Consider the following 26,615-nt stretch of genomic DNA (forward strand, 5'->3'; position numbering starts at 1 on the left):
ATATACATTGTGTAATATAAGCAATTTTGGATCGCCATGTCTTTTACATTTCATGCCGTAATACGGAATGCGAAAAAAATAATTGCAAGTCGTCAAGTAGAGAAAGAAGTAATATACTGTGTGTTGTATTTCAATTTATTGGTTTTCATATTTCTAGTTACTGCCTCGTTTTAGACATTTAACATCTGGAAAGTCAAATGATACTTCACGGGTCAGTGTAGGATAAACACATGCCAATTTTACAGCATGATATCATGATTTTGTTTTGATAACTTCTGTCAACAATCTCTGTTTTCATTTTTTTATAGATTGAGCGGTCATTGTTCACAGGTGGTTGCAAGTATTCCCCAACAATGGAATGTGCCAAAGGGATTAAAGATCAAGCCAGTTCCAGTGAACCAAGTCATAGTAGCACAGTCAGAATAAGAAACCTGTCTTTTGCCAGATAGATACACAGACCAAGTTTACAAATTTTAAATTTAATTAGATAAATGAACTACAAACACACAATTCACTTTACAATGCTTTATTCCAAACATGAATAAACTAACAGTTATTCAATTATATCAAAGAAGCAGAAATAAAATCATATGATTGCTGTATAATATGTAAACAAATTTTAACTCTTGCTTCTTTGAGCAGAACTATATCGACATTTACAGTTTGTTTATATTCCCACCAGTTGCTTTAAAATCTGAATTTCACAACACTTTGATGAAAGTGCAAACTGTAATTCTTCAACTTGGACTTCTTTTTGTGACAACTGTTCTTTTAGGGAAGCATTCTGAGCGATAAGTGCAAACATATCCAAAGGTGATGTCCCTGAAAATAAATGCATAATAAATTTTACATTTAAGACAAGATGTTTAAAACTGACTCCTACCATTTCTCAAGAGTGTGGGAATATCTCTGTTTTAAATGCAGCACCAATTGATTTACCGAAAGAGTTCACACCATTAAATTACCACACATCCTGTGAAGACCAAGAAAAACAGAACTGACAACAAGATCACAGGCATTGTTAGAGTGTTGGTTTCACTTACACATGGACATTCGGTCTGTGTTTCTACTCCTGGTACAGTGTCTGCAGGATCCTGGACCAGCTTTTCTCTGAAAGAAATTGTTGTAATGTTGATATATTTATATGCAAATTTACACAAAAAAACTGTATAATTTCCGTGTAATAATGTTCTCTTCAGTTCTTTTGAGTGTTCTGTTCTGTAACATGCAAAATACTTGTATTAAAATATATGTAACTATAATGCTGTTGTTTTGTATTGAAAATGGAACAGTGGCATTTTAAAAATAAGTAGAAGTCTACAAAATAATACAGTCAGTTTTGCAATTTATCCTACATGGTACATGTTATTCAAGTCTTTCGCGCACTCAATAAAGATAAATAAAACTCTAACGTACAGGCATGTGATATCTTGTATTAAATGCATACACTTGCATTTTGTGTATAAATGCTGCCATAAGTTTCCTTTCCAAGTGACCGCTTTGTGGGGAGTTTTCTTGAAGATGTTATTCTCCAGCCATCAGCTGATAATGGGTCAGGATACTCTTTAGATGGTCCATATCCTCCATGAAAGTGCTTAAATATGCATAATAGTAAAATATAATTAGTGTGACAAGACTCCACAATGTCAGTCAGTAACATATTATACAATAAAACAGTAGTTTTAACTTGACACATTCATAACCTGATGGAAACTGTTCAAGGTTTCAACTAGCATGATCATGGAGGTCAATATTTAGGACACAAGAAAGTAAGCAAAATAAACATTTGCAGAATTCAGAATTATAATTGAAATGTTTGTTTTTAGATCGTTTTACGATAAAACCAAATTTAATTTACTAACCTTCGAGCAGACATCTTCGTGCTGTTTTCTCCTGTTAACATTCAGTTTATCGTGTGGCCGTCCACAGGCTTTAATCCAGCATTTGCATTTCTAAATGTCGGCTTATAGGTCGGAAATCGTTTAAATCGGCCTCCATTTAGTCCCTCCGGATACCTTTCATCCGCATAACATTTTCCCCATCCGCATCGTTTAACCATTTTCACAAATAAGTCTTAAAACTTCAATAAAATGTCCGGTTGTAAACAGTTATCGCTGCTGTGTGTGTGGGTAAAGATGACGGACGGGACTCAGTGAATAATTTGCAGCTTTCTCATTGGTCAATAATGATTAGTTTGATTGACAGGTCGGATCGATGTATGCGAGAAAGTGCAGTGCACAGGAACCGCAATTATGTTTCAGATAATTACAGAGTTACTGCCCTTTGTTACATTTTCTTGTCCGGAGCATAACTTGAAAACTATTATAAAAGTGTTATTTTCTAATTTTAACAATAACAATCGGAAATTGTACAAAACAAAAATAACCCCATCCATATATAAACCATTACTTTTAAACTACTGGTAAAAAAGTAACTTAACTCATTTATAGATGGTCGTAGGCAATCGTATATTCTGTGCTTTAGAACATCAAATATATCAGTTTTAACATCTCAGTATTAGCATCACTGATATTGTTTAAAGCCTTTTTTATGCCCCCAAAGGTGGGCATATTAAAATGGCACCGTGCGTCAGTCCGTGTGTCCGCCTCAATAACTCGTGTCCGGGCTGTAACTTTCCCTTGTATGGACAGATTTTAAAATAACTTGCCACATGTGTTCCACATACCAAGACGACATGTCACGTGCAAGACCCATGTTCATACCTCTAAGGTCAAGGTCACACTTAGTGTTTATTCACAGTGGAGCATAGGTTGTCGTGTCCGGGCTATAACTTTCCCTTGTATGGACAGATTGTAAAATAACGTGCCACATGTGTTCCACATACCAAGACGACGTGTCGCGTGCAAGACCCGTGTTCCTACCTCTAAGGTCAAGGTCACACGTAAGTGTTTATTTACAATGGAGTGCTGCATATAAGGACATAGAGCATAGGTTGTCGTGTCCGGGCTGTAACTTTCCCTTGTATGGACAGATTTTAAAATAACTTGCCACATGTGTTCCACATACCAAGATGACCTGTCGCCTGCAAGACCCGTCTCCCTTACTCAAAGGTCAAGGTCACACGTAAGTGTTTATTCACAATGGAGTGCTGCATATAAGGACATAGAGTATAGGTTGTCGTGTCCGGGCTGTAACTTTCCCTTGTATGGACAGATTTTAAAATAACTTGCTACATGTGTTCCACATACCAAGACGACGTGTCGCGTGCAAGACCCGTGTTCCTCCCTCTAATGTCAAGGTCACACTTAGGTGTTTATTCACAATGGATTGCTGCATATAAGGATTTGGAGTATAGGTTGTCGCGTCCGGGCTGTAACTTTCTCTTGTATGGACAGATTTTAAAATAACTTGCCACATGTGTTCCACATACCAAGACGACGTGTTGCGTGCAAGACCTGTGTCCTCCCTCTAAGGTCAAGCTCACACTTAGGTGTTTATTCACAATGAAATGCTGGGTATATGGACATAGAGTATAGGTTGTCGTGCCCGGGCTGTAACTTTCTCTTGTATGGACATATTCTAAAATAACTTGCCACATGTGTTTGACATACCAAGATGACGTGTCGCTTGCAAGACCCGTGTCCCTCCCTCTAAGGTCAAGTTCACACTTAGTTGTTTATTCACAATGAAATGCTGGGTATATGGACATAGAGCATAGGTTTTCGTGTCCGGGCTGTAACTTTCTCTTGTATGGACATATTTCAAAATAACTTGCCACATGTGTTCAACATATCAAGAGGACGTGTCGCGTGCAAGACCCGTGTCCTTACCTCTAAGGTCACACTTTGTGTTATTCACAATGGAATGCTGCATATATAAGGACATAGAGTGTAGGTTGTCGTGTCCGGGCTGTTACTTTCTCTTGTATGGACAGATTTTAATTTGATGTCGCGTGCAAGACCCATGTCCCTACCTCTAAGGTGATAGATACAATTAGTGTTTATTCACAATAAAATGCTGAATATAAGGTCATAAGAGTGTAGGTTGTCAAATATGGGTGGTATTTTTTATGTTCAGAGGCAATTTAAAATGACTTGCCATATGTATTTGACATGTAAAGGCAAGATGCACTGACCTTGTTCATAAGTCAATGTCACATTCGGGGGCATTCGTCACATACTGTGACAGCTCTTGTTCTAACTTAAAAACATAATAAAAAATGAATGACTGATGATAGTCCATAAAATGAAGTTGTCATTTATAGGTTGGCTTTCCAAATAGTTGACTGCAATTTCATATCAGGGTGGCGTTCGGTGGTATTAATCACCTTCAGTGATAGCTCTAGTTTGGCATGCAGAAAGTTCAAAATGTTTGGATAGGGATAACGTTTACGATGAACATATTTCTGTTTAACATTTATAAATTGATTGTAATCAAAAAGATCATGTAACTGCTTATTTCTTGACTATTTCACATTGTACAGTCTTTTTTCTCTTTTAATGCTCTAAAGGTGACCCTTTTCTACTGGTAAATTAAAATAAGGCATTAAATAAAGAGTAATAGCCCAGTTTTTCGATAAACATAGTAGATAATTTTCTAGTTTCGGTTCAGTTTTATAAAATCTATGGTTCAAACATTTTGAAGAAACATAAACATTGTTATTCCAATTTTGGAGATTCTGATCATACAGTGATGATGACCTTGTTCTTAAAGCTGCACTCTAACAAATTGAATGCTCTGACAACTTTTTGATTTTTTGTCTTGGAACGAGCCAATTTTTGCAAAAATGCATGGAAACCAGTTATATACAACTGCTGACAAAAAATTAGATCGCAGATTTTTATATTTAAGTACATAAATTGATTTTTTATGCATTTTTCTTAAACTGTTAGTAAAGGTTTAAGCCATAAAAACATTATTTTTTTAACAGAAATATGAAAATCTGGGATCTGATCTTTTGTCAGCAATCTTTTATCATTGCAGGGCTTTTTCTGCCCATTTTGGGAAAAAGACTCTAGACATTTTGGGAAATTTTGTGTAATGAAAATGTCGAAATTGGGAAATTTTACAGTTAAAAGAAAAAGCTGTCTAGTCTCCTGCAAATTAGGAAATGATTTAATATTAGTTTAATTTCCCTTTAAAAGACTCAAAAAATATCAATCCTTAGGGCGTAAATATCTATTGCAATAAATCATGACAGATAATATTTCATACTGATCTCTGAATATGATGAAAATCAATGATTTCCGAATTCAATTATAAAAAAAACTTTACCTCACATAATTTATTAGGATGACTATTCTTTATTTTGGCAACCCCTTCACAATTAAAATACCATGTAAATTATACATAGTTCAATATAAAATTTAACTTATTTGATTCAGTTTACCACAGACATGTCAACCCCAACAATTTAACATACTGGAATACCGGGGTATATGTTATTTCTTTGTGGCCTACTTAAGATAAAAAATATATTTGTCGAACTAATAGCAATATTCTCATAACCCCAAACCTCAAAACCATATAATAAAATAGGGCTTAACATACTATCAAAAAATGTCATTGAATATTGCCAGGTAAACAAGCTTTTCTTAACTTGAGTGGTTAAAAAGTTTTACTTGCTTGATCTAGCAAATGTTTCCTAGTTTTGTCAAATTTACTATTTTAATTGAACATCACACTAAGGTAGCTAAAATTATCTGCAGCCTCAGATAGAGCATTGTTGAAATAAAAACAGGTTTATGCACTTGATAAACCCTGAGGTTTATAGTAGTATTTATGAGATGATCTTGTCTAAAATCATGCCTATATGTATACAGATGATGGTGTCTGAGATCATGCCTACATGTATACAGATGGTGTCTGAGATCATACCTACATGTATACAGATAATGATGGTGTCAGAGATCATACCTACATGTATACAGATGATGGTGTCTGAGATCATGTATACAGATGATGGTGTCTGAGATCATACATACATGTATACAGATGATGATGGTGTCTGAGATCATACTTACATGTATACAGATGATGGTGTCTGAGATCATGTATACAGATGATGGTGTCTGAGATCATACCTACATGTATACAGATGATGGTGTCTGAGATCATACCTACATGTATACAGATGATGGTGTTTGAGATCATACCTACATGTATACAGATGATGGTGTCTGAGATCATACCTACATGTATACAGATGATGATGTCTGGGATAATGACTACATGTATACAGATGATGATGTCTGAGATCATGCCTACATGTATACATATGATGGTGTCTGAGATTATGCCTACATGTATACAGATGATGGTGTCTGAGATACCTACATGTATACAGATGATGGTGTCTGAGATCATACCTACATGTTTACAGATGATGAAGTCTGAGATCATACCTACATGTATACAGATGATGGTGTCTGAGATCATACCTACATGTATACAGATGATGGTGTCTGAGATCATACCTACATGTATACAGATGATGGTGTCTGAGATCATACCTACATGTATACAGATGATGGTGTCTGAGAGCATGACTACATGTATACAGATGGTCATGTCTATGATCATGCCTACATGTATACAGATGATGGTGACTGAGATCATGACTACATGTATACAGATAATGTCTAAGATCATGTCTACATGTATACAGATGATCATGTCTGAGATCATGCCTACATGTACACAGATGATCTTGTCTAAAATCATGCCTATATGTATACAGATGATGGTGTCTGAGATCATGCCTACATGTATACAGATGGTGTCTGAGATCATACCTACATGTATACAGATAATGATGGTGTCAGAGATCATACCTACATGTATACAGATGATGGTGTCTGAGATCATGTATACAGATGATGGTGTCTGAGATCATACATACATGTATACAGGTGATGATGGTGTCTGAGATCATACTTACATGTATACAGATGATGATGTCTGAGATCATGTATACAGATGATGGTGTCTGAGATCATACCTACATGTATACAGATGATGGTGTCTGAGATCATACCTACATGTATACAGATGATGGTGTTTGAGATCATACCTACATGTATACAGATGATGGTGTCTGAGATCATGACTACATGTATACAGATGATGATGTCTGAGATCATGACTACATGTATACAGATGATGATGTCTGAGATCATGCCTACATGTATACATATGATGGTGTCTGAGATTATGCCTACATGTATACAGATGATGGTGTCCGAGATCATGCCTATATGTATAAAGATGGTGGTGTCTGAAATATTGCATGCATGTATACAGATGATGATGTCTGAGCTCATGCCTACATGTATACATATGATGATGTCTGAGATTACGCTCACATGTATACAGATGGTGGTGTCGGAGATCATGCCTACATGTATACATATGATGATGTCTGAGATCATGCCTACATGTATACATATGATGGTGTCCGAGATCATGCCTATATGTATACAGATGGTGGTGTCTGAAATATTGCATGCATGTATACAGATAGTGGTGTCTGAAATATTGCATGCATGTATACAGATGATGATGTCTGAGATCATGACTACATGTATACAGATGATGTCTGAGATCATGACTACATGTTTACAGATGATTATGTCTGAGATCATGCCTACTTGTATACAGATGATGTCTGAGATCATGACTACATGTATACAGATGATGGTGTCCGAGAGCATGCCTACATGACTTCATGTATACAGATGGTGATGTCCGAGATCATGACTTCATGTATACTGATGATGTTGTCTGAGATCATGACTACATGTATACAGATGATGTCTGAGATCATGACTACATGTATACAGATAATGGTGTCCGAGATCATGTCTACATGTATACAGATGATGGTGTCTGAGATCACGACTACATGTATACAGATGATGGTGTCTGAGATCATACCTACATGTATACAGATGATGGTGTCTGAGATCATACCTACATGTATACAGATGATGGTGTCTGAGATCATACCTACATGTATACAGATGATGGTATCTGAGATCATACCAACATGTATACAGATAATGATGGTGTCTGAGATCATTTCTACATGTATACAGATGATGGTGTCTGAGATCATGACTACATGTATACAGATGATGATGTCTGAGATCATGACTACATGTATACAGATAATCGTGTCTGAGATCATGCCTACATGTACACAGATGGTGATGTCTGAGATCATGACTACATGTATACAGATGATGATGTCTGAGATCATGCCTACATGTATACAGATGATGTCTGAGATCATGCATTCATGCATACAAATGATGATGTCTGAGATCATGATTACATGTATACAGATGATGTCTGAGATCATGCCTACATGTATACAGATGGTGTCTGAGATCATGCATTCATGTATACAGATGATGATGTCTTAGATCATGCCTACATTTATACAGATGATGGTGTCTGGGATCATGACTACATGTATACAGATGATGTCTGAGATCATGTCTACATGTATACAGATTATGGTGTCTGAGAGCATGCCTGCATGTATACAGATGATGTCTGAGATCTTGTCTACATGTAAACAGATGATGGTGTCTGAGATCATGACTACATGTTTACAGATGATGTCTGAGATCATGTCTACATTTATACAGATGGTGATGTCTGAGATCATGACTATATGTATACAGATGGTGTCTGAGATCATGACTACATGTGTACAGATGGTAATGTCTGAGATCATGGCTACACGTATACAATTGGTGATGTCTGAGATGATGCCTACATGTATACAGATGATGGTGTCTGAGATCATGTCTACATGTATACCGATGATGTCTGAGATCATGTCTACATGTACACAGATGATGTCTGAGATCATGACTACATGTATGCATATGATGGTGTCTGAGATCATGTCTACATGTATACCGAAGATGTCTGAGATCATGTCTATATGTACACTGATGATGTCTGAGATCATGACTACATGTACACAGATGATGGTGTCTAAGATCATGTCTACATGTATACCGATTATGTCTGAGATCTTGCATTCATGTATACAGATGATGATGTCTGAGATCATGTCTACATGTACACAGATGATGTCTGAGATCATGCATTCATGAATACAAATGATGATGTCTGAGATCATGTCTACATGTATACAGATGATGTCTGAGATCATGTCTACATGTGTACAGATGATGTCTGAGATCATGCTTACATGTATACAGATGATGTCTGAGATCATGCCTACATATATACATATGATGGTGTCTGAGATTATGCCTACATTTATACAAATGATGTTGTCTGGGATTATGACTACATGTATACCGATGATGTCTGAGATCATGACTACATGTATACCGATGATCATGCCTGAGATCATGCCTACATGTACACAGATGATGATGTCTGAGATCATGACTACATGTTTACCGATGATGTCTGAGATCATGTCTACATGTATACAGATGGTGATGTCTGAGATCATGACTATACATGTACACAGATGGTTGTGTTTGAGGTCATGACTTCATGTATACAGATTATGATGTCTGAGATCATGACTGCATGTATACATAGTGCTGGAAGTTTGAGATCATGCCTACATGTATAAAGATGATAATGTTTGAAAAAGTTGGGAGTTTGTACTTCTATAATTTTGTGTGCAGCTTGGAAAATCACCAACATAAACACATCAACTTTGACTCAAACAGGAAGAAAATACAGCGGAGAACTAGTATTCTAGTAGCATCGGCTATCAAGGACAGTGAACGGTGTGGCCGACCAGCAAGTATCAGGTCAGTATATCTCGAAGCTTGCCGGAGATGGGCGATTTGTTACGATTTGTCTACAGATTTACAGGTTTGAAAATACTTGTAACATCAATGATAAGTTGTTCTTTACCAGTCGATTCTAACTATTAATTAAAAATATATAACTATTAAACTAAGACTGACGAGAACTTACACCGTAAGCTGCTTGAGTTAAACTAGAGATTCTATATAACATGAACGTTATCTATTATATATGATCTATGGTTAAATTATAGCCTAATTAAGCTGGCGTTCATAATCATACATGATCTTGTATTAATTCATATGATTATAATGGTAATACATCTTTTGTTAAAACAAAAACCAATCAAGAACATTTCAAAGTGAACGATGTTTTGACGTTATTGCCAATGCAAAAGCAGTCACAGACTGCCTTCTGGTTCGAGCGTTAATTTCAATATGCAGATGCTTGAGTTTTGGGTTTTATTTTAATACTAGTTATGTGTTTGTCTGCCAATGTGCCTATTGGTATGAACACAACCATTAAGCAATAACTAACAAATCAAGAACTTGAGTTATCGATCCTGAGCACCCCACATCTTCTCAATTATATATATCTGAATATTATTACCTCAAAGACCTCGGGAGTAATGTTTCGGACACAATTAAAGTATGGAAATGAACAAGGGCCAATAACTAAAGAAAACAGTAGCAAGAGTTACGCTTCATGTGCACTGCACTAATCCTCAAGTATAAACAATCGGTAACAACTCAAGAAATACTGCCCATAGAGTTATAGTTCCTGTTTACCGCACGTCCTCTCAATATGATCTCTCTGAGTATGAAGTTTGAAGTCAATACCCAAAGGCTTTTGTTACACACCGGACAATATTAAAGAATGCAAATGAACAAACGTCAATATCTCCAAAACTATAGGGTTTCCGGACAATTCGGCACCAAACGAATTCGGCATACATACCTTTCATACCTTTTTGGCATTAAGTTAATTCGGCACCGCCAATTTGGCACCATCCGACTGGATACCAGATAATTCGGCACCGTTTTATTTTATGTTTTGCTCATGTATTTAAGCATTAAGGGTTTAATTGTTTTTCAAGAAAAATAATTATTCCCCAAAATATTTATAGAGCTACTTTATTTTTTACTTTGTTTTCAATTCTTATTTCTGTATTCATTGTCATTGATATACCGTACCGTATTCTTAATTTTAAGTACTGGTACAAATATTTTAAAAGCATTTAAATCCGTTTTTTTGTTACACTGAATTCAAAAGGAATGGTCGAGATAACAAACAATATACGCGACATAATAAAAATGTTAACATTAAAACTTTATGCTGAAACTTTCGTTGTTAAATTTTTTTTATAAAAAATAAACATATGAAAGTATTTTGCAAAAATGAAATAAAGATGCTATACCCAATTTAATTTGATTTTTATAAAAATGAACTCGCTAAAGTTGATTTTAAACGTCAATTCATTTACACGGATAGGAATATAATTATTATTTAAACTTAAATCATTTTATTGACAAATTGCTTTCTTATTCCGTAGAATACTTAAATCGAATATCTTCATGAACTACTAAAACATAATTAAAATAAACAGACGACTTTAAATTTATTACAGAGTTATTTGTTGTGTGATGAGATTATTTTCTGTAGAAACACATGTCATTGTGTGTCGGCATGTGTCTCGTTAATCAACCCTATCCGTTCAACCCCTGGTGTGAAAATTAATTTTTTAACATACCATTGTTTATTGATAACCATATGGTTTAATTGAGTACAGGGGGGTCGCGTGGCAACTTTTTGAATGATTTTTGTGTGCTTATATATTCAGTCAGACTGATTTTCAGTTGTAGTTGTAGAATTTTTCTATTTAACTGTTAAACGTTCTGATTAGCTGTTGGAAAACTGTATTGGATTAAACAATGATCGACGATGTATGCATAAAGTGTCGCCGTCTTGTGAGGCCTAGGCAAAAGGGAAGGACATGTATATCATGTGGAAAAAACAACATGAACAGTGCCTTGAAGGTAAAATCTTTCTTTTTATATGTAAAATGAAAGTTAGTTGTTTTTTAATTATTATATTGTTGCATAAAAACTTCCAATGGGTATTTTGTTAGTATAATAAGTGATTGTTTTAGTTTACGTACTTGTTATTCATGTGTTTTCTTTTCTACATACACATATGTTATACTATATAGAAATACATAAAAATAATTATGTTTTATCTGCCTTAAACTACAGATGGAGCTGAGACACGTTCTTTTGTGTGTGGGCCATGCGGAGAAAATATTTCGGAAAGGGAATCATGTATAAATGCCGACGATATCATTGACGAACCCCCTCTTTTGGAAATTAGTGTAAGTTTAAGTTGTCTTTTTCATCCCCCAAACTCGAGATTCTCTGTGACTACATAGACGACCAGTGGATGTCCAACCCTTGCTGGACGGTGCGCGATTAGTCTTGCTATCGTCATTCTGTCAGGACAAACAATGACTGCGTAGGTAAGCAAAAATCTAAATCCCAACTTGTTAAATAAAGCATTATATTCTAGTAGCATTATCTTTCAGCTGCACCGACTTAACATTATGTGCAATTATAATGAACAATTGATGTAGTGCCATAACATAACATTAAAGTTAAAGATAAAACAAACTACCGATCGCGTGCCATAAATTTTGATAAATAGTTTAATACCAATATATACAATTTAAGGATGGCATAGACGGATCAACAGTAAAGCGGGTCGCAGCAATTTGCAGTTTTACGTTCTTGTGCCATTGCTGCAGCGTGAGGCCGAGACAGTTGGCCGCCAAATACAGCTTTTGTTCGAGCACATTGTCCCGCCATAACCGGACAGTGTACAGGGAATTAGACGTGAAGCTGCAAGACCTATGGACTTCTTTTGACGACGGGGAAATTAGCGCTTCAGCCTTTCTTAAGTCAATTGGGGCAATGTATCGACCCATTTGAAAATGCACAGTGGAGTATCACTCTTTATGTACTAACAAGAATCAAAGTACATTATAATTGTCACAAAAACAAACAAGTGAACTTTAAGTAATAAACCAACGTGTACTTTTTATCTCTGTTTTTTTTAGACAAAAGCTATATATTAAATAATTTGTTTTAAAATAAGAAAATATGCATTCATTTTGAATACTACAAAATAGCATTTCAGTATGCCTCCTAGGTTTTAAAGAGCCAAATGTTCGTTTACATCTGTTCTAATTCTCTAAAAATCCAAACCAATGTAAGATATCGAAATGGAGAAAATAGGTTTAACATTGTTTCATGTTTTTACCCATCCATTTGGTGTTACGTTTTAGCTACACGAAGAACTTACTCCTCGAGGGAAGATCAGCTCAAGATCCAATCTTTGCAAAATTTCACGTATATTCAATTATTAACTAAAAATTGTAATTGCAAATGACTATTTATGATAATTTATGAATTGTTATGTAATTTGGAATTACATTTTTGAAAATGAACGTTTCTTGTAAACATTACTTACCCGCAGCGCACGAGTTTTACTGACTTTAATTATAGTTCAAAAAATAAGAAGCAAAATATCCTCCAATAAACAAATGTATGCGTACGCTGTTAAAAGAAGAACCGCTGAAATTTTAGACGTAAAGAAAGATATAGAAAACACAACAAATACACTGTATAACAAAAAAACCCAGATGTTCATAATCTTGAGCCATCTGTTATTACTAAAAAAACGATACATGATACTCATATTGGATGATCGAATCTTTTTTAAAAGGTAGTTTAATTGATATAAACGAACCATATAACGAATTAAAGTGATAAAAAATGAGTTAAAGATAATTTGAATTATGTGCCGAATTGACTATGCTTTATGGTGCCGAGTCGACTGGGTGCCGAATGTATTGGTGCCAAATTGACTGTGCCGAATTCGTTTGGTGCCGAATTGTCCAGTTACCAACTATAGTAGCCAGAGTTGTTGCAAATGTATCGTGCACTTAGCCGCAATATCATATATATATATATATATATATATATATATATATATATATATATATATATATATATATATATATATATATATATATATATAAAATAAATACCTAAAATATATATATATATATATAAAATAAATACCTAAAAACAGTTTAAGTCATGTTCCGGACAAAAATAGAGTATAAAAGAACAAAAGGCAATAGCTCAAAAATGAACAAAGATCTAACGTATGTTAATACAACTTAGCACACGTTTATGACAAAGCGGTGCTCGAATACGTTATTTTTGATCATTTTGATGAGCTAGTATGCACTTAATAAAGTTTTAACGGGGACACTTATCGCTTTCTTGTGATAGCTTTTGTATAGCTACAATTAAATGCATATGTTGTTTATAACAATATCAAATAAACACTTGAAGTAAACACTTTCGAAATGCACGTACGTCAGTGCGGCTTATCGCGGATATGGTAAACATTTTGTAATCCAGGATAGGTATTAGAGGAAACATGAAAAACATCCGTATTAAAAGGTATTTAAACAAGTACAGAAAACTTGAAATTATTTCTGAAACAAGAAAGTAACTTGAACTGAAATACTTCTATAACTAACTAGATTTATTCTATACGTTTTGTCATTATTATAATTTACATTATGAAAGTGACGGTTGTATTTTTGATTGCTATTGTACAGGTAATGTTTATTATGCTTATAAGTTGTTTAATATTAGCGAGTCATTTTGTAGTTATTATATTTTTCGATTATTTATATTAATTTTGTACACGTTTTGAGTATCTTTCGACGTTTTGATTTACATCATATTCGTTTAATAAACGTTTAAATCAATGTAAAACAATGTTACATGATAATGTGTTTGTACAAACAATATTCCTCTGTTTCAAGTTTATTTTTAATATTTGTTTTCAAAGTGTATCACTATTTTCAGGTATCATGGAGTTTCGTTATACCGAATCAAGGTAAGTGTATGTTTCACCCATATATGTGCATGTACTCCAAACATTGATTTTGATTGTGTGTTTTTTTTACCTATATGGTAATTGGAGACATATGTTTATTATGGCTGTGGCATTCAACCTCGGTCAGGTCGGGCCTGACGCCACCAACTGTCTGTGTCCCCGGACTGCCCAATGACCAACCTTAGTCAGATCGGGTCTGACGCCACCAGCTGTCTGTGTCCCCGGACTGCCCAATGACCAACCTTAGTCAGGTCGGGCCTGACGCCACCAGCTGTCTGTGTCCCCGGACTGCCCAATGACCAACCTCAGTCCCATCGGGTCTTATGCAACCAATTGTCTGTGTCTCCTGACTGCCCCATGACCAACCTCAGTTAGATCGGGTCTTACGCAATCAACTGTCTGTGTACCCTGACTGCCCAATCACCAACCTCGGCCACATCGGGTCTGACGCCACCAACAGTCTATCTCTCCTGACTGCCCAATGACTAACCTCAGTCAAATAAAGTTTGACGCCATCTACTGTCTGTCTCCTCCATATTGCCCAATGCCCAACCCTCGTCAATCGGGTCTGACGCCACCAACTGTCTTGTCTCCCCCAGAATGCACCATGGCCAACCTTCGTCAATCGGGTCTGACGCCACTCACTGTCTTGTCTCCCGCAGACTGCCACATGGCCAACCTCCGTCAATCGGGTCTGACGCCACCCACTGTCTTGTCTCCCCCAGACTGCCCCATGACCAACCTCCGTCAATCGGGACTGACGCCACCCACTGTCTTGTCTCCCACAGACTGCGCCATGACCAACCTCCGTTAATCGGGTCTGAGGCCACCCACTGTCTTGTCTCCCGCAGACTGCCCCATGACCAACCTCCGTCAATCGGGTCTGACGCCACCCACTGTCTGTCAGCCCAGGCTTCCCCATGACCACCTTCAGTATATCGGGTTTGACGCCTCAAACTGTCTGTCCCTACTGGGCTTTATAGATAATAGCATGCAAACCTATACGTGTATAAGTTCTTTTCTATGTATTCGTTCTTTTTTAAAATATCTACTCATTCCTCATTAGAATGCTCTATGACCGCCCTTGATTCTAACGCCATCAACTGTTTGTCCGTTCTTGGCTTCGTGGGGAGAACATCCGAAGACACTGCAACATGCAGGTATGTTACGTGACACATTTCTCTCCGTCCTTATTTGTGCAAAAATAAACCTTAAAAAGCACTACGGGCTTGTATTATTAATCTTAAGAGCAAAGTTTCACAATACATTCATGTTTTCATAGTTTTTACTACCACTGTAAAATTATTCAATTTATCATTAAAAATAATTAAGTATCACACCTACAAACAAAGATCTCGAACTACTATTGTTAAAATGAATGTTCTATTTTTTATTATATAACATAGATATCTAACCATACCTGGCATCAGAGGCGGATCCAGGAATTGACCTTAGAGGGGGCGTAACTTAGGGGCGCAACCTTTTGACGTGCGCCCCTCCCTCAAAACCGAAATGTATATGGCGTAAAATGAGTTGGGTTTAGTCCCCCATGAAGATGTTAACAATTTCAAGCCCGACACACAATTATCAAACATTGGTTGCCAACAGATAATCAGGGTAAACCTAAGCACCACAACCAATGCAAACGTACATTTGTCACCGGCTGTACGTTACCTTTACCTTGTAGACTAGTGTCCGAGTCTGCCAACTGTCTGAAGAAAGCTGCCGATAAACAGAAAACCCAATGTAGTATTGATGATGTCATGTCTACTTCCCGGTATTTTATGGAGTCGCTGGTTCCCGCCATTGTTCTTGATAACTGCACGGGTAAATTGATGTGCAACCTAATTGTTTATTCGATTAAAAGCAACCCCTTTATAAAAACACTTTTAACAGAATAATGATTGTTTTACACTCATGTGTACAGAACAACTACTACGGAATCTAATTGGGAAACCGCAATCTCACTGGCCTATCGCAGTTTGAATACATGTAAGAAAAAAATGCGTGCTTTGTTACGTTCTCGTTACGTTCTCGTTTGCTATGGTAAACAAAGCGCCCGCACATCAATGTGGAAGCATTAGTTTAAAAGTGAATGTTTTGCTATTGCCCTTTTCTAGAGCCGAGAATCGCGTTAGCCCTTACTGGATTCCGTACTAAATCGTTATATTTCCTTTAAATGCCTAATGGATGTATTGTTACAGTGCACGAGGAACCGGACATCTGCAATGACGACACCAGGCTGAGCGCGTTTGGCTTCACCACGTGCAGTCCATACATTGACATATTGGAACATGTCCCCATCGATTACGTCTGCATGTAAGTGTTTAAATATTCATTAATATACTTACTGCGACTGTGTTGATTCATTGAAGAAGCAAACTAATGTTGAATGTAGTATAAAGCGACAAAGCCCTAACAACTGTAACTTAACATAGTACTGGGTGAGGAATCACGTGACTTAAAGGGATTCTCACATGGGTCACCATTGGTCACAATCGATGTAAACAATCAAGAAAGTGACGTTATTTTCTAAATAACTTTTTGGACAGAAAATATTTGTTTTTGTATTTTAGGTATGCTTGTATTTTAATGATGCAATCCTTGGCCAAAATTTCAGCATTGCATCGTTCTACAAAATTCCGTCATGTTGAATATTTTTGCCATTTCCCAGTTTCTTTTAGTTATGAAATCTATGTATACCGAAATGACTTCTCTTAACCTTTTTGACATTTTTAACGTCTTTGATAAAACAAATTGCATTTATCGCAATGAATAACATGCCATTAAACCGAAATCATTGTCTAAAGTTAGCGAGCAAAAGTCTCTTCGAAATTTGCATATCACGTGACTTTCTCACCCAAATAATACCATATTGCTTTTATAGACTAATAGTTTTCGTATTTTAACTAAGAAGTAATTCATTTAAATATTTTTGAAAGAGAATAATCATACTTATCATATTATTATTTTCATGAAATATTTCGATTGAAAGCTGAATTGTATTACATGTTGTAATTTGAAGAAAGGGACTTGAAATCATGTTGTGTACAGGGGTTTTAACTCATTATAAAAACGGTATGCCATCTTCATCATTGAGGTCGATTTGATTTTAATGAGCTTCATCTTTATCTTTAAATATACTGAAATTTTAAAACTGACCAATTGGAAAAGTTGTTCAGTTGTTCAATTGCAGCAAGTTGTGAGCAGTCACATGATTGATAGAAAATGAAGGGAAACTTTACACATCTGATTGGTTTCAAGCAAATAAGATGGGCAGGAAACTTAACACACCTGATTTGTTGCAAACAAATATCACTGAACACAAGGTCAAATAGAACCTGTTGACGATGATAACCTAAATATAAACGAAGAAGTGAATTTTACTGTGTAAGGGAGTTAATAAGTTACATTAAATATAAAAAAACCCGTTAAAAATCATACCCCAAGTACATAGTACTACTAATTAAACAAATCAGAATACCACTACTGGAGCTGATCGGCATTAGCTGTAGGTTCTATCGGATTAATCGGAAGTCTAAGAGTCGTCTGCATGCGGTTGTTTTGGTTTTCTGTCCTTATCGTTTGGTTAAATTTGTTGAAAAGCGTGGGTAAGATAGACCCCGTTTTCTCGAAATGTTCGGGTAATCATAAACCCACTACTTTTACAGCAGAATGTTTACGTTAATTAACCTTACTTTAATAATTTGAACCAAATAAAAGACAATTTTATTTACAAATGCCTATTTTCTATATAGATCCTCTCTCCATATATATGTGTGCGTTCTTTTACAGACACATTGGTCTATTGGTCGATTGCATCGGAACGCATGTGAACATGCTGGGATCAAATTGCACAAGTGACGTCATTGGTGGCGCAATACGATCCACTGCTGGTCAGAATTGGCTACGAATGTACAACGCCGCGTTAATCCCCTTTGTTTCATCGTCTTGTAACTAAAGATTTTTGAGTTTGAATTGTTGGTGTTGACATGTGAAATCCATAAAGAATATACGCAGAGTAGTTTACTTTTACCAGTAAGTTCATTGTTTCTCTTAACCTTTTATTTCTTATTGTGTTGCCCATCTACTTATTTTGTATGTCTAAGCTGATCTGACTGGATTAACCAGTTATCATTAATATTAATGACGTCGCGTGGAATCGGGTCATTAATTTGGAATAATTTCAAAGTTGTACCTTTGAGGATCACGTGATCAAAATGGACCAACCAACATTGTTATTGTAAAATAAAACTTAAAAAAACTTTGATAAAAGCAACCTTTATGAACACACAATTGTATAAACTGATTAAAGAAAAAAGATACAAAAAACGTATACATGTCTTATACCGTTATTACAGACCTTTGGACATACAGTTGAACACCGCTATTCCGAACACCGTTTAGCCGAAAGTATCGCTATTTCGAAATTATATTTCGGTCCCTATTTTATTCCTTCTTTGTTTAATTCAACAAACAAGTATACGAGATATCACTCAAACCGAACATATCGTATTGGTTAGGTGTAACCGACATTGCAATTTTAACGACTTAATATTTCCCGTCATCCATAATTCGCGAACGCGAACTCTGACAATTGTTAATCCGAAATATCGCTATTTCAATATAAATATTTGGGTCCTTATTATTTTGGATTAACTGTATATATTAATGGGCATTTAATAACTTGTCCCCAAACTTGTAGGCTACGGATTTTACATCCGATTCATCAAAGCTCTGGGAAAAAACGGTTTCGGAGGATGTTTTTGCATATTTAAAATAATCTGCTTTTTAATAAATGGGTAAACTTTGGTAAAATTCAATGACAATTCATTAATTATAACGGTATAGCTGATATGATGTAGGAACTGCACGTAACCCAATTATGCAATAATCATTGTATTATTAACTCCCTTTCTTCAATTAATATAATTTAGCTTTCAGTTGAAATAGTTTATTAAAATAACAGTGTAAGTGACTATTTTGTTTACAAAATAGTTAAACGAATTACTTCTTAGTTAAAATATGAACATTATTAGTATATAAAGCTATATAGTATTTCTAGCATTAAAAAGTCACGTGATATGCAAAATTCGTAGTGGCAGAATGAATGTCACATGACAAAGAGTGGCAAAAAGTTATTTGATCTTCTGTCCGTCCATCCATTCGTCCCCACGGTTTCCGATCAATATCTGAAGAACGCTTAGGCCCCGGGGTTTTTAAGCTTTGTAGGCCAGTTGGTCAAAGGTCAATGTCGTGGTGACCGTAAGTTTACCTTCAGCTGAAAATCGGTTTCCGATCGATTTATGAAGAACACTATGGCACAAGGACCCCACACTTCGTAGACAGGTTGTTCAAAACCCGCAGATGAACCCTATTGCTTAAGAGTTCAGTGTGTCGAAGGTCAAGGTCGTGTGACCGTTAGCTGACAATACGCAGTATCCTATCAATAATTAAAAACGCTCAGACCTAGAGACCTCGGTAGACGTCCCTTAAACATGACCAGCACCATAACTATTTTGACGTCAGTTGGTCAAGAGTCAAGGTCGTGGTGACCTTGAGCTGAAAGTCCGAATTCGTTCAATAACTGAAGAATGCTTGTATCTTTATATCTAGGTACCTCAAACTTGGTATGCTGGTGAACTGCATCTGCTTCCTCTTAGTCATCTTTCAAACACATTCGTGGCGTCTTTGATGCTTTGCATCAAAATTAATCTTGTTACCTTTATTGCAAGGATAGTTTGTAGATATTGGAGGTTAACGTACCGGTGCATGCATCGTCGATTTCATTGAATTCGTTGACAAGTATTCAACAAAATTAGCCTGGAAAATAGGTTCCCATTTATAACAAGTGGCTCTTCTTTCGGACTCTTTCATCTTTGTATCGATTTTAAAATATTTATTCACAGTTGATTGGAGAAAACCTTCAAAATCAAAATTATCTAATAACGTAAGTTAATTATTCACTAACTCTGTCCGCTATGTGTCAAGCACGTGAAACTCCCGAGGGCATCGAGCAAACGACCATTTACAATACATATATTGGTAGCCAAAGAAAGGTCAAGCATGCAAGTTAAAGGAAACGATTTTTGTAAAATTGCTAAAAAAATATTTAAAAAAATACAATCTTACACGTTAAATAAGGCAAACAGTATCTACATGAATTTCATTCTCTCCACGGATACGACCTGTACTACCATTTTATCGGCAAGTTCCTTGCTGCTTTTTAAACTTGTTTTTAGTCTGGGAGCATTCGTACCACATACAATATCGTCATTGGAGAAATGGCGACATTGAAGAGGAAAAAAACATGCATTGAATCAATAATGATAGGTGGCCGTCTTGCACATATCCTTGAGCGAAAAAAACATTTCTAAGTATCGCGTGTTCTTTATCCAACAACTAACCGCCGTTATTAAACTACTAACCAGCGTTAGTCTACCTGTATAATCGGCGTTATTCCACCACTAGCCAACGTTACTTGCACCACACACCGGCATTATTCCACCAATAACCAGCATTATTCCATCACTAACCGGCGTTATTCCTCTTATAACTGATGTTATTCAACTGCTCGACAACGTTATTTACACTACAAACCGGCGTTTTTCTATCACTAACCGGCATTATTCCAACACTAACCGGCATTATTTCACCCCTCACCGGTATTATTCCACCACTCGCCGGCGTTATTCCACCACTAACCGGGGATATTCTACAAGCAGCAAACGTAGCTTACACCAGAAACCGGCAATATTTCACAATTAACCGGCGTTATCCCACCACTAACCGGCTTTATCCCACAACTTACCGGCGTACTTCCATCACAAACTGGTAACCGTTGTTATTCCACCACTAGCCCGTAACCGGCGTTTTTCCACAACTAACCGGCAATATTCCAACACTAACTGGTATTATTTTGCCACTAAAGAGTGTTATTCCACCAATAACCGATATTATTCCACCACTAACCGGCATTATTCCACTACTAACCGGTGTTATTCCACCACTTACCGGCTTAAATCCACAACTTACCGACGTTATTCCATCACTAACCGCTAACCGGTTGGTGGCACTATTCAATCACTAACTGGCTTTAATCCACCACTTACCGGCATTGTTCCACCACCAACCGGCACTATTCCATCCTTTACCGGCGTTATTCCACCACTTACCGGCTTAAATCCACAACCTACCGACGTTATTCCATCACTAATACCTAACCGGCGTTATTCCACCACTAACCGGCGTTATTCACCACCTACCGGCACTATTCAACCACTAACTGGCTTTAATACACCACTTACCAGCACTATTCAACCACCAATTGGCTTTAATCCAACACTAACCGGCATTATTTCACCGATAACCGGCGTTATTCCAAATCTAACCGGCGTTATTCTACATCTAACCGGCGTTATTCCACCACTTACCGGCATCATTCCAAAACTAACCGGCACTATTCCACCACTTACCAACGTTAATTAAACCACTTTTCTTCACATTTTTATTGAAAGGTTTAGTCTTGAGATATATTGATAAACAATGCTATAATTTTAATAGATATCTCATTTATATGGTGGCATATAACTGCCGTACGATGACCTGTTAACGTTCGCGAATTGTTTCGTGTTAACCACTTAATTTTTATTTTTTTATATGCCACCATACATTTAGGTGCTTACTTCGAAACTGTGTTACACTGATGTTACACTTAGATAAAATATAATTCGTCTGACGTTTCACGACGACTTCTGTTTCTTAATCAGTTTTAAACGAAAAAAAAATGATAAAAAATATTAAAAATAGCAGGATCAACCGAAAAAGGCATGTACCGAGATGGGGGAAGTTCTGCTATCCGGTTCTTTTGTTCCATGAAGCTCGCAAGGTCACGCTTCCGAGATCGCCCAATAAACCTCCTCTATCTTGGTATCTGCTTGATGTATTCTCTATGTATGTTTATATTGGCGTACTATTATAAAGAACTTTGATAGGTTATCATATTTTTATTTTTTGAACGCACCCTGGCAAATTTTACATTTTAGCTTGTCATCGTCAACGGCTTCGGTGACGTCGTCGGTGTCCTCGTGCAAAAACTTTCCAAATGCGACGAAGGACGAATGAAACAAAACAACAAAGAAGAAAACAAGAATGTTCTATATTTCGTCACTGACCATTACAACGAGTTTCATTATGATAGTATAATATGAATGACGCAACTTTACGATATAAACTCTGTTATTAACTACATACGAGGGATGATCAATAATTACGTAGACTTGTCCCATATTTTTTCATACTACTTGCAACATATTAAAATTGGTACCATTTGAAAAAGTAAACCTTTTTCTATTTACTGCCTTGATTAGAATAGCATGACCTGGCATAGTGCGAAACAACATGATATAATGCAACCATAGTAACGCGCTACCGGCCCAGGTGACGTTTTGTCGTACGTATGCTGAATTAAAAACTTAATAAAATGAATATCAGTTGCAGAAATTCTTAAAAAATCCGCGATTCTGTTTGACGACGTTTGTGCGACGTCATCTGAAAATATGACGTCAATCGGCCGTTGCATTTTGAAATAAACAACGTCTGCTCTCTGACAGTCAAGCATGCTGTGAATATCAATATGTCGTCACAAGAACAACGGGGAGACAACTGCGTTGGCCGTGCACTGGTTTTCGAGTGGCATCGACGCTTTTCTGATATCCGACAGTCCCTTGAAGATGATGCACTGCGTGTATGCGCTGCGTTGCAACAGGGATACAAAACAAAACGTTTGCGAGCGTTTTGTAAACGCTCGCCTGACTGAACGCACTGCAGCAGCGCGTTCAGTAAAGATGTTTGCGGCGAACGTTTGCTGTTTGGTTTCCCGCTTAACGTGTATGCGCTGCGTTGCAACAGGGATACAAAACAAAACGCTGACTGAACGCACTGCAGGTCGTGGACGGAAGTCAACAATCGGACGTCAACAAGCTGTGACGTCAATTGAAGAGAAACTGAAAGCGGACTGCAGAATGACTGTACGGGAGCTGTCAGAGTCTGCCAATGTCAGCTATGGAACCGCACACATCATTCTGACCACCGAATTAAACATGCGGAAGGTATTAAGCAGTATTAACTTCTCTTGTATAATGATTTTTAATTTACAGTAGTATAATAATGCCTTGATTTTGGATCGATTGGGGAATATTCAAATTATTGTGATGAACACTAAAATGTTATAAATTGTTCCAAGTTAGGAAACTGCAAACAGTTATTTTTATTAAGTATTATTCAACGGTAATATTCATTTAAAGTAAATACCAATAATATACATTCATATGAAGTTCAATTAATTTTACTTTGCATATTACATATTGTATAACATATTCAATATATCAACAATTGAGGTAAATCCATTTTGCGCAAATAGTTAAATCATAATAGAGATAATCATATTGATCTTGTAGTTGCCAAACACCTGTCATGAATATAAACGCAAAGTAATTATCACACTTCTCACTATAATGTGACAGTATGACTCATAAAACGTTTTTAACATTGTTAACAGGTACTCGGCCGTGATCTCATCCGTGGGCTTAGAAAGAAGAGGGGTAACATCCCGGTTGATCATTTCATCCTACATCAGGATAATGCCCCACCTCATACTGCGGCGACCACTCAGCTTTAGATTAGCGTCCTAGGACTGGAGGTTCTTCCACATCCGCCGTAATCACCTGACCTGGCCCCGTTCGACTTTGCTATTTTCCCGGAGTTGAAGTCCCACCTCAAAGGTCGCCGATTTGAACGTTTACGGGAGCTACAGACGGCTGCAAACGCATTGATAACACCAGTACCCGGCAGAGTAATATCGGGATATCATCTTCAACAAATGGCCAAAGAGACACGAACGCTGTTAACAATGGTCTGGTGCCTACTTTGAGAAGAAGTGAGATCACACCAGACGTATCTCGAGCACCTACAGGATATGCGACGTCGTTGACGTCGTCGAACCAATCACGACGCGGGCCGACGGCGCGATAGTGTACGTCTTCAAGTCGCCATGATAAATTCCTGCCAAATGCCCCCACACCCCAGGGGCTCTAGGTAAGGCCCATTCCCCTCTATATTTTAAGTGAAGACAAAACCACCGCATTCACCCAGCACTGCAGGGCCACCTGATAGGTAAAAACACGGCCCATTTCCCTGGGTTAACAACCCCAGTATTCCCCCGGACCTGGGGTTGGGGGGGGGGGGGTTACAATTGACTGGTGCACTAAGTTGACACAACTTGTCTTCAAATAGTATTTGTTCAAGGCAGATCATGCTTCACTTTACCTCCTAGGCTGTGGAAAACCCACTCATTAGAAGTTTCCTTACACATTGTATTTGTCTTAATCTATAATTATTAGTCTCAATATCTTTGAGTAAATTGTCATTTTTTTATTAAAAACAACAAAACCAAAAGAGTAACTGATAAGATACTCAACTGATTTATTTTTTTGTAAATAAAAGCCTTAAACAAATATTTAGCCAGGCTACTAAGCTTTTAAGTAATGTATACCAGACTTTTTTCAATAATACTTAATCTATTTTGAATAATTAGCCTTTAGATCACTCTTCACCAAATGACTCTTTTATGTCCAACTCCATAAAATGCAAACAAGAATAATCACAGTTTGGATCAACATGTCTCTTAATTTTATTTTTAATATTAGTCAAGTAATAACAGAGCCATCTGTATGCAATCCAATGTAAAATTAATGATAAATTAGGTTTTGCTCCCATTTTTACTTTTATTTCTGTGCCAAGCCCTTTTAAGTGCATCAAGTCTTTTGGGAGACTTCACACAATATTTCTGGCGTTTAATTCACATATATGGCTTTAAGTTGCCATACAAATTTAAGTCTACAAAAAATACTGTATGTCTCCACTTTAACCATAAATACACAATGAGAGGACTAAAGCATTACCATGTGCCAGAATTATAGATCTTTCTTTGCATTTTATTTGTCTAAATGTATTACCGGTCTCTTTAGCAATATCCTTGTGCCTCTTTGAGTACTTGGCTTGACAGTTTGGTTTTTAATACATTGTTTTGAATGTTTTATTTGTACACAACAATGATGATGATGATGATGATGATGATGATGATGACACTATGCTATGCCAAAACCTCAACACATTTTCTTCAAACAGAATAACTTTTATTACATCATTTGAGAAAATAAACTCATACAATCAACGAAATAAACATGCATCTGTAAAATCACAAGTCATGTTATGTGTTCGTTATATTTAACTCAATAAAGAAAATAAATATTTGTTGCAGTAAGCAATGCGCATCACTTCTAATAAACATTCCAACAGACTGAAAAATAAATTAACACAAATGGAAAAACTGTTTGCAAGTCAGCTAGTATCTTATTTTATGCCTTATCAGATTGCTATGCAAGCTGGAAGCTTACAGAATCACTCTTAAGTCTGTTGCCTAAGTAGAAACAAGTATGGACATCCTTTTCCTGAGGTCAAGAGAAAGTATCTTGGAGGTCTTGAACTCACAACCTTGAATTTGAGGCTTATCCTCTAGACAACTTTGACCTTTTCACATTTTGAAGAGCCCAGTTTACAATATGGCATTTGCAAGGATATGCCCTATTAACGGATTTTCTGAAGTTTTAAAAATTGAACTGAACAAAATAGTTCTCCTTTATTTGGTCTGCCGATGCCATCTGTTTCTGTTTTTGTAGTTATCTTCCCTCCATAATATAGGAAAACCACTTTAAGCATAGATAAATCCATTACCATATAACCCTTTTAAAATATATGTTCGGCTTTATTTAATAATCACGGACCAACAGATGACTTTTATCTTCAACTTTACA

The 26,615-nt window shown here is 36.5% G+C and overlaps 2 protein-coding genes and 1 long non-coding RNA gene across 4 annotated transcripts; 2 read left to right on the top strand and 1 right to left on the bottom strand.

The window, feature by feature from the left end:
• Positions 1-340: 340 nt before the first annotated feature.
• LOC128204038 (uncharacterized) lies at positions 341-2,127 on the bottom strand. Its single transcript, XR_008256074.1, has 4 exons — positions 1,863-2,127; positions 1,417-1,594; positions 1,044-1,110; positions 341-822 (listed from the first exon to the last, which is right to left on the bottom strand). It is a non-coding gene; the product is annotated as an uncharacterized LOC128204038 (long non-coding RNA).
• Positions 2,128-14,182: 12,055 nt separating this feature from the next.
• Positions 14,183-18,777, top strand: LOC128204191 (uncharacterized). 2 transcript variants are annotated; one of them, XM_052905570.1, is made up of 6 exons: positions 14,183-14,297; positions 14,712-14,742; positions 15,809-15,902; positions 16,430-16,569; positions 16,947-17,061; positions 18,538-18,777. In XM_052905570.1, the coding sequence occupies exons 3-6, from the start codon at positions 15,817-15,819 to the stop codon at positions 18,701-18,703; spliced, it is 507 nt and encodes a 168-aa protein (XP_052761530.1). In that variant the 5' UTR covers positions 14,183-14,297; positions 14,712-14,742; positions 15,809-15,816; the 3' UTR covers positions 18,704-18,777. The 2 variants fall into 2 exon arrangements, with proteins under 2 accessions (XP_052761530.1, XP_052761529.1); XM_052905569.1 differs by lacking the exon at positions 14,183-14,297 and adding an exon at positions 14,306-14,458.
• A 4,839-nt stretch (positions 18,778-23,616) lies between these two features.
• LOC128205281 (uncharacterized) lies at positions 23,617-24,952 on the top strand. The gene is made up of 2 exons (XM_052906809.1): positions 23,617-23,852; positions 24,302-24,952. Exons 1-2 carry the CDS (start codon positions 23,634-23,636, stop codon positions 24,419-24,421), a joined length of 339 nt encoding a protein of 112 aa, XP_052762769.1. The 5' UTR covers positions 23,617-23,633; the 3' UTR covers positions 24,422-24,952.
• The last annotated feature ends 1,663 nt before the right edge of the window (positions 24,953-26,615 follow it).

The sequence above is a fragment of the Mya arenaria genome, chromosome 10 (genome assembly GCF_026914265.1).
Source record: "Mya arenaria isolate MELC-2E11 chromosome 10, ASM2691426v1".
Lineage (NCBI taxonomy): Eukaryota > Metazoa > Mollusca > Bivalvia > Myida > Myidae > Mya > Mya arenaria.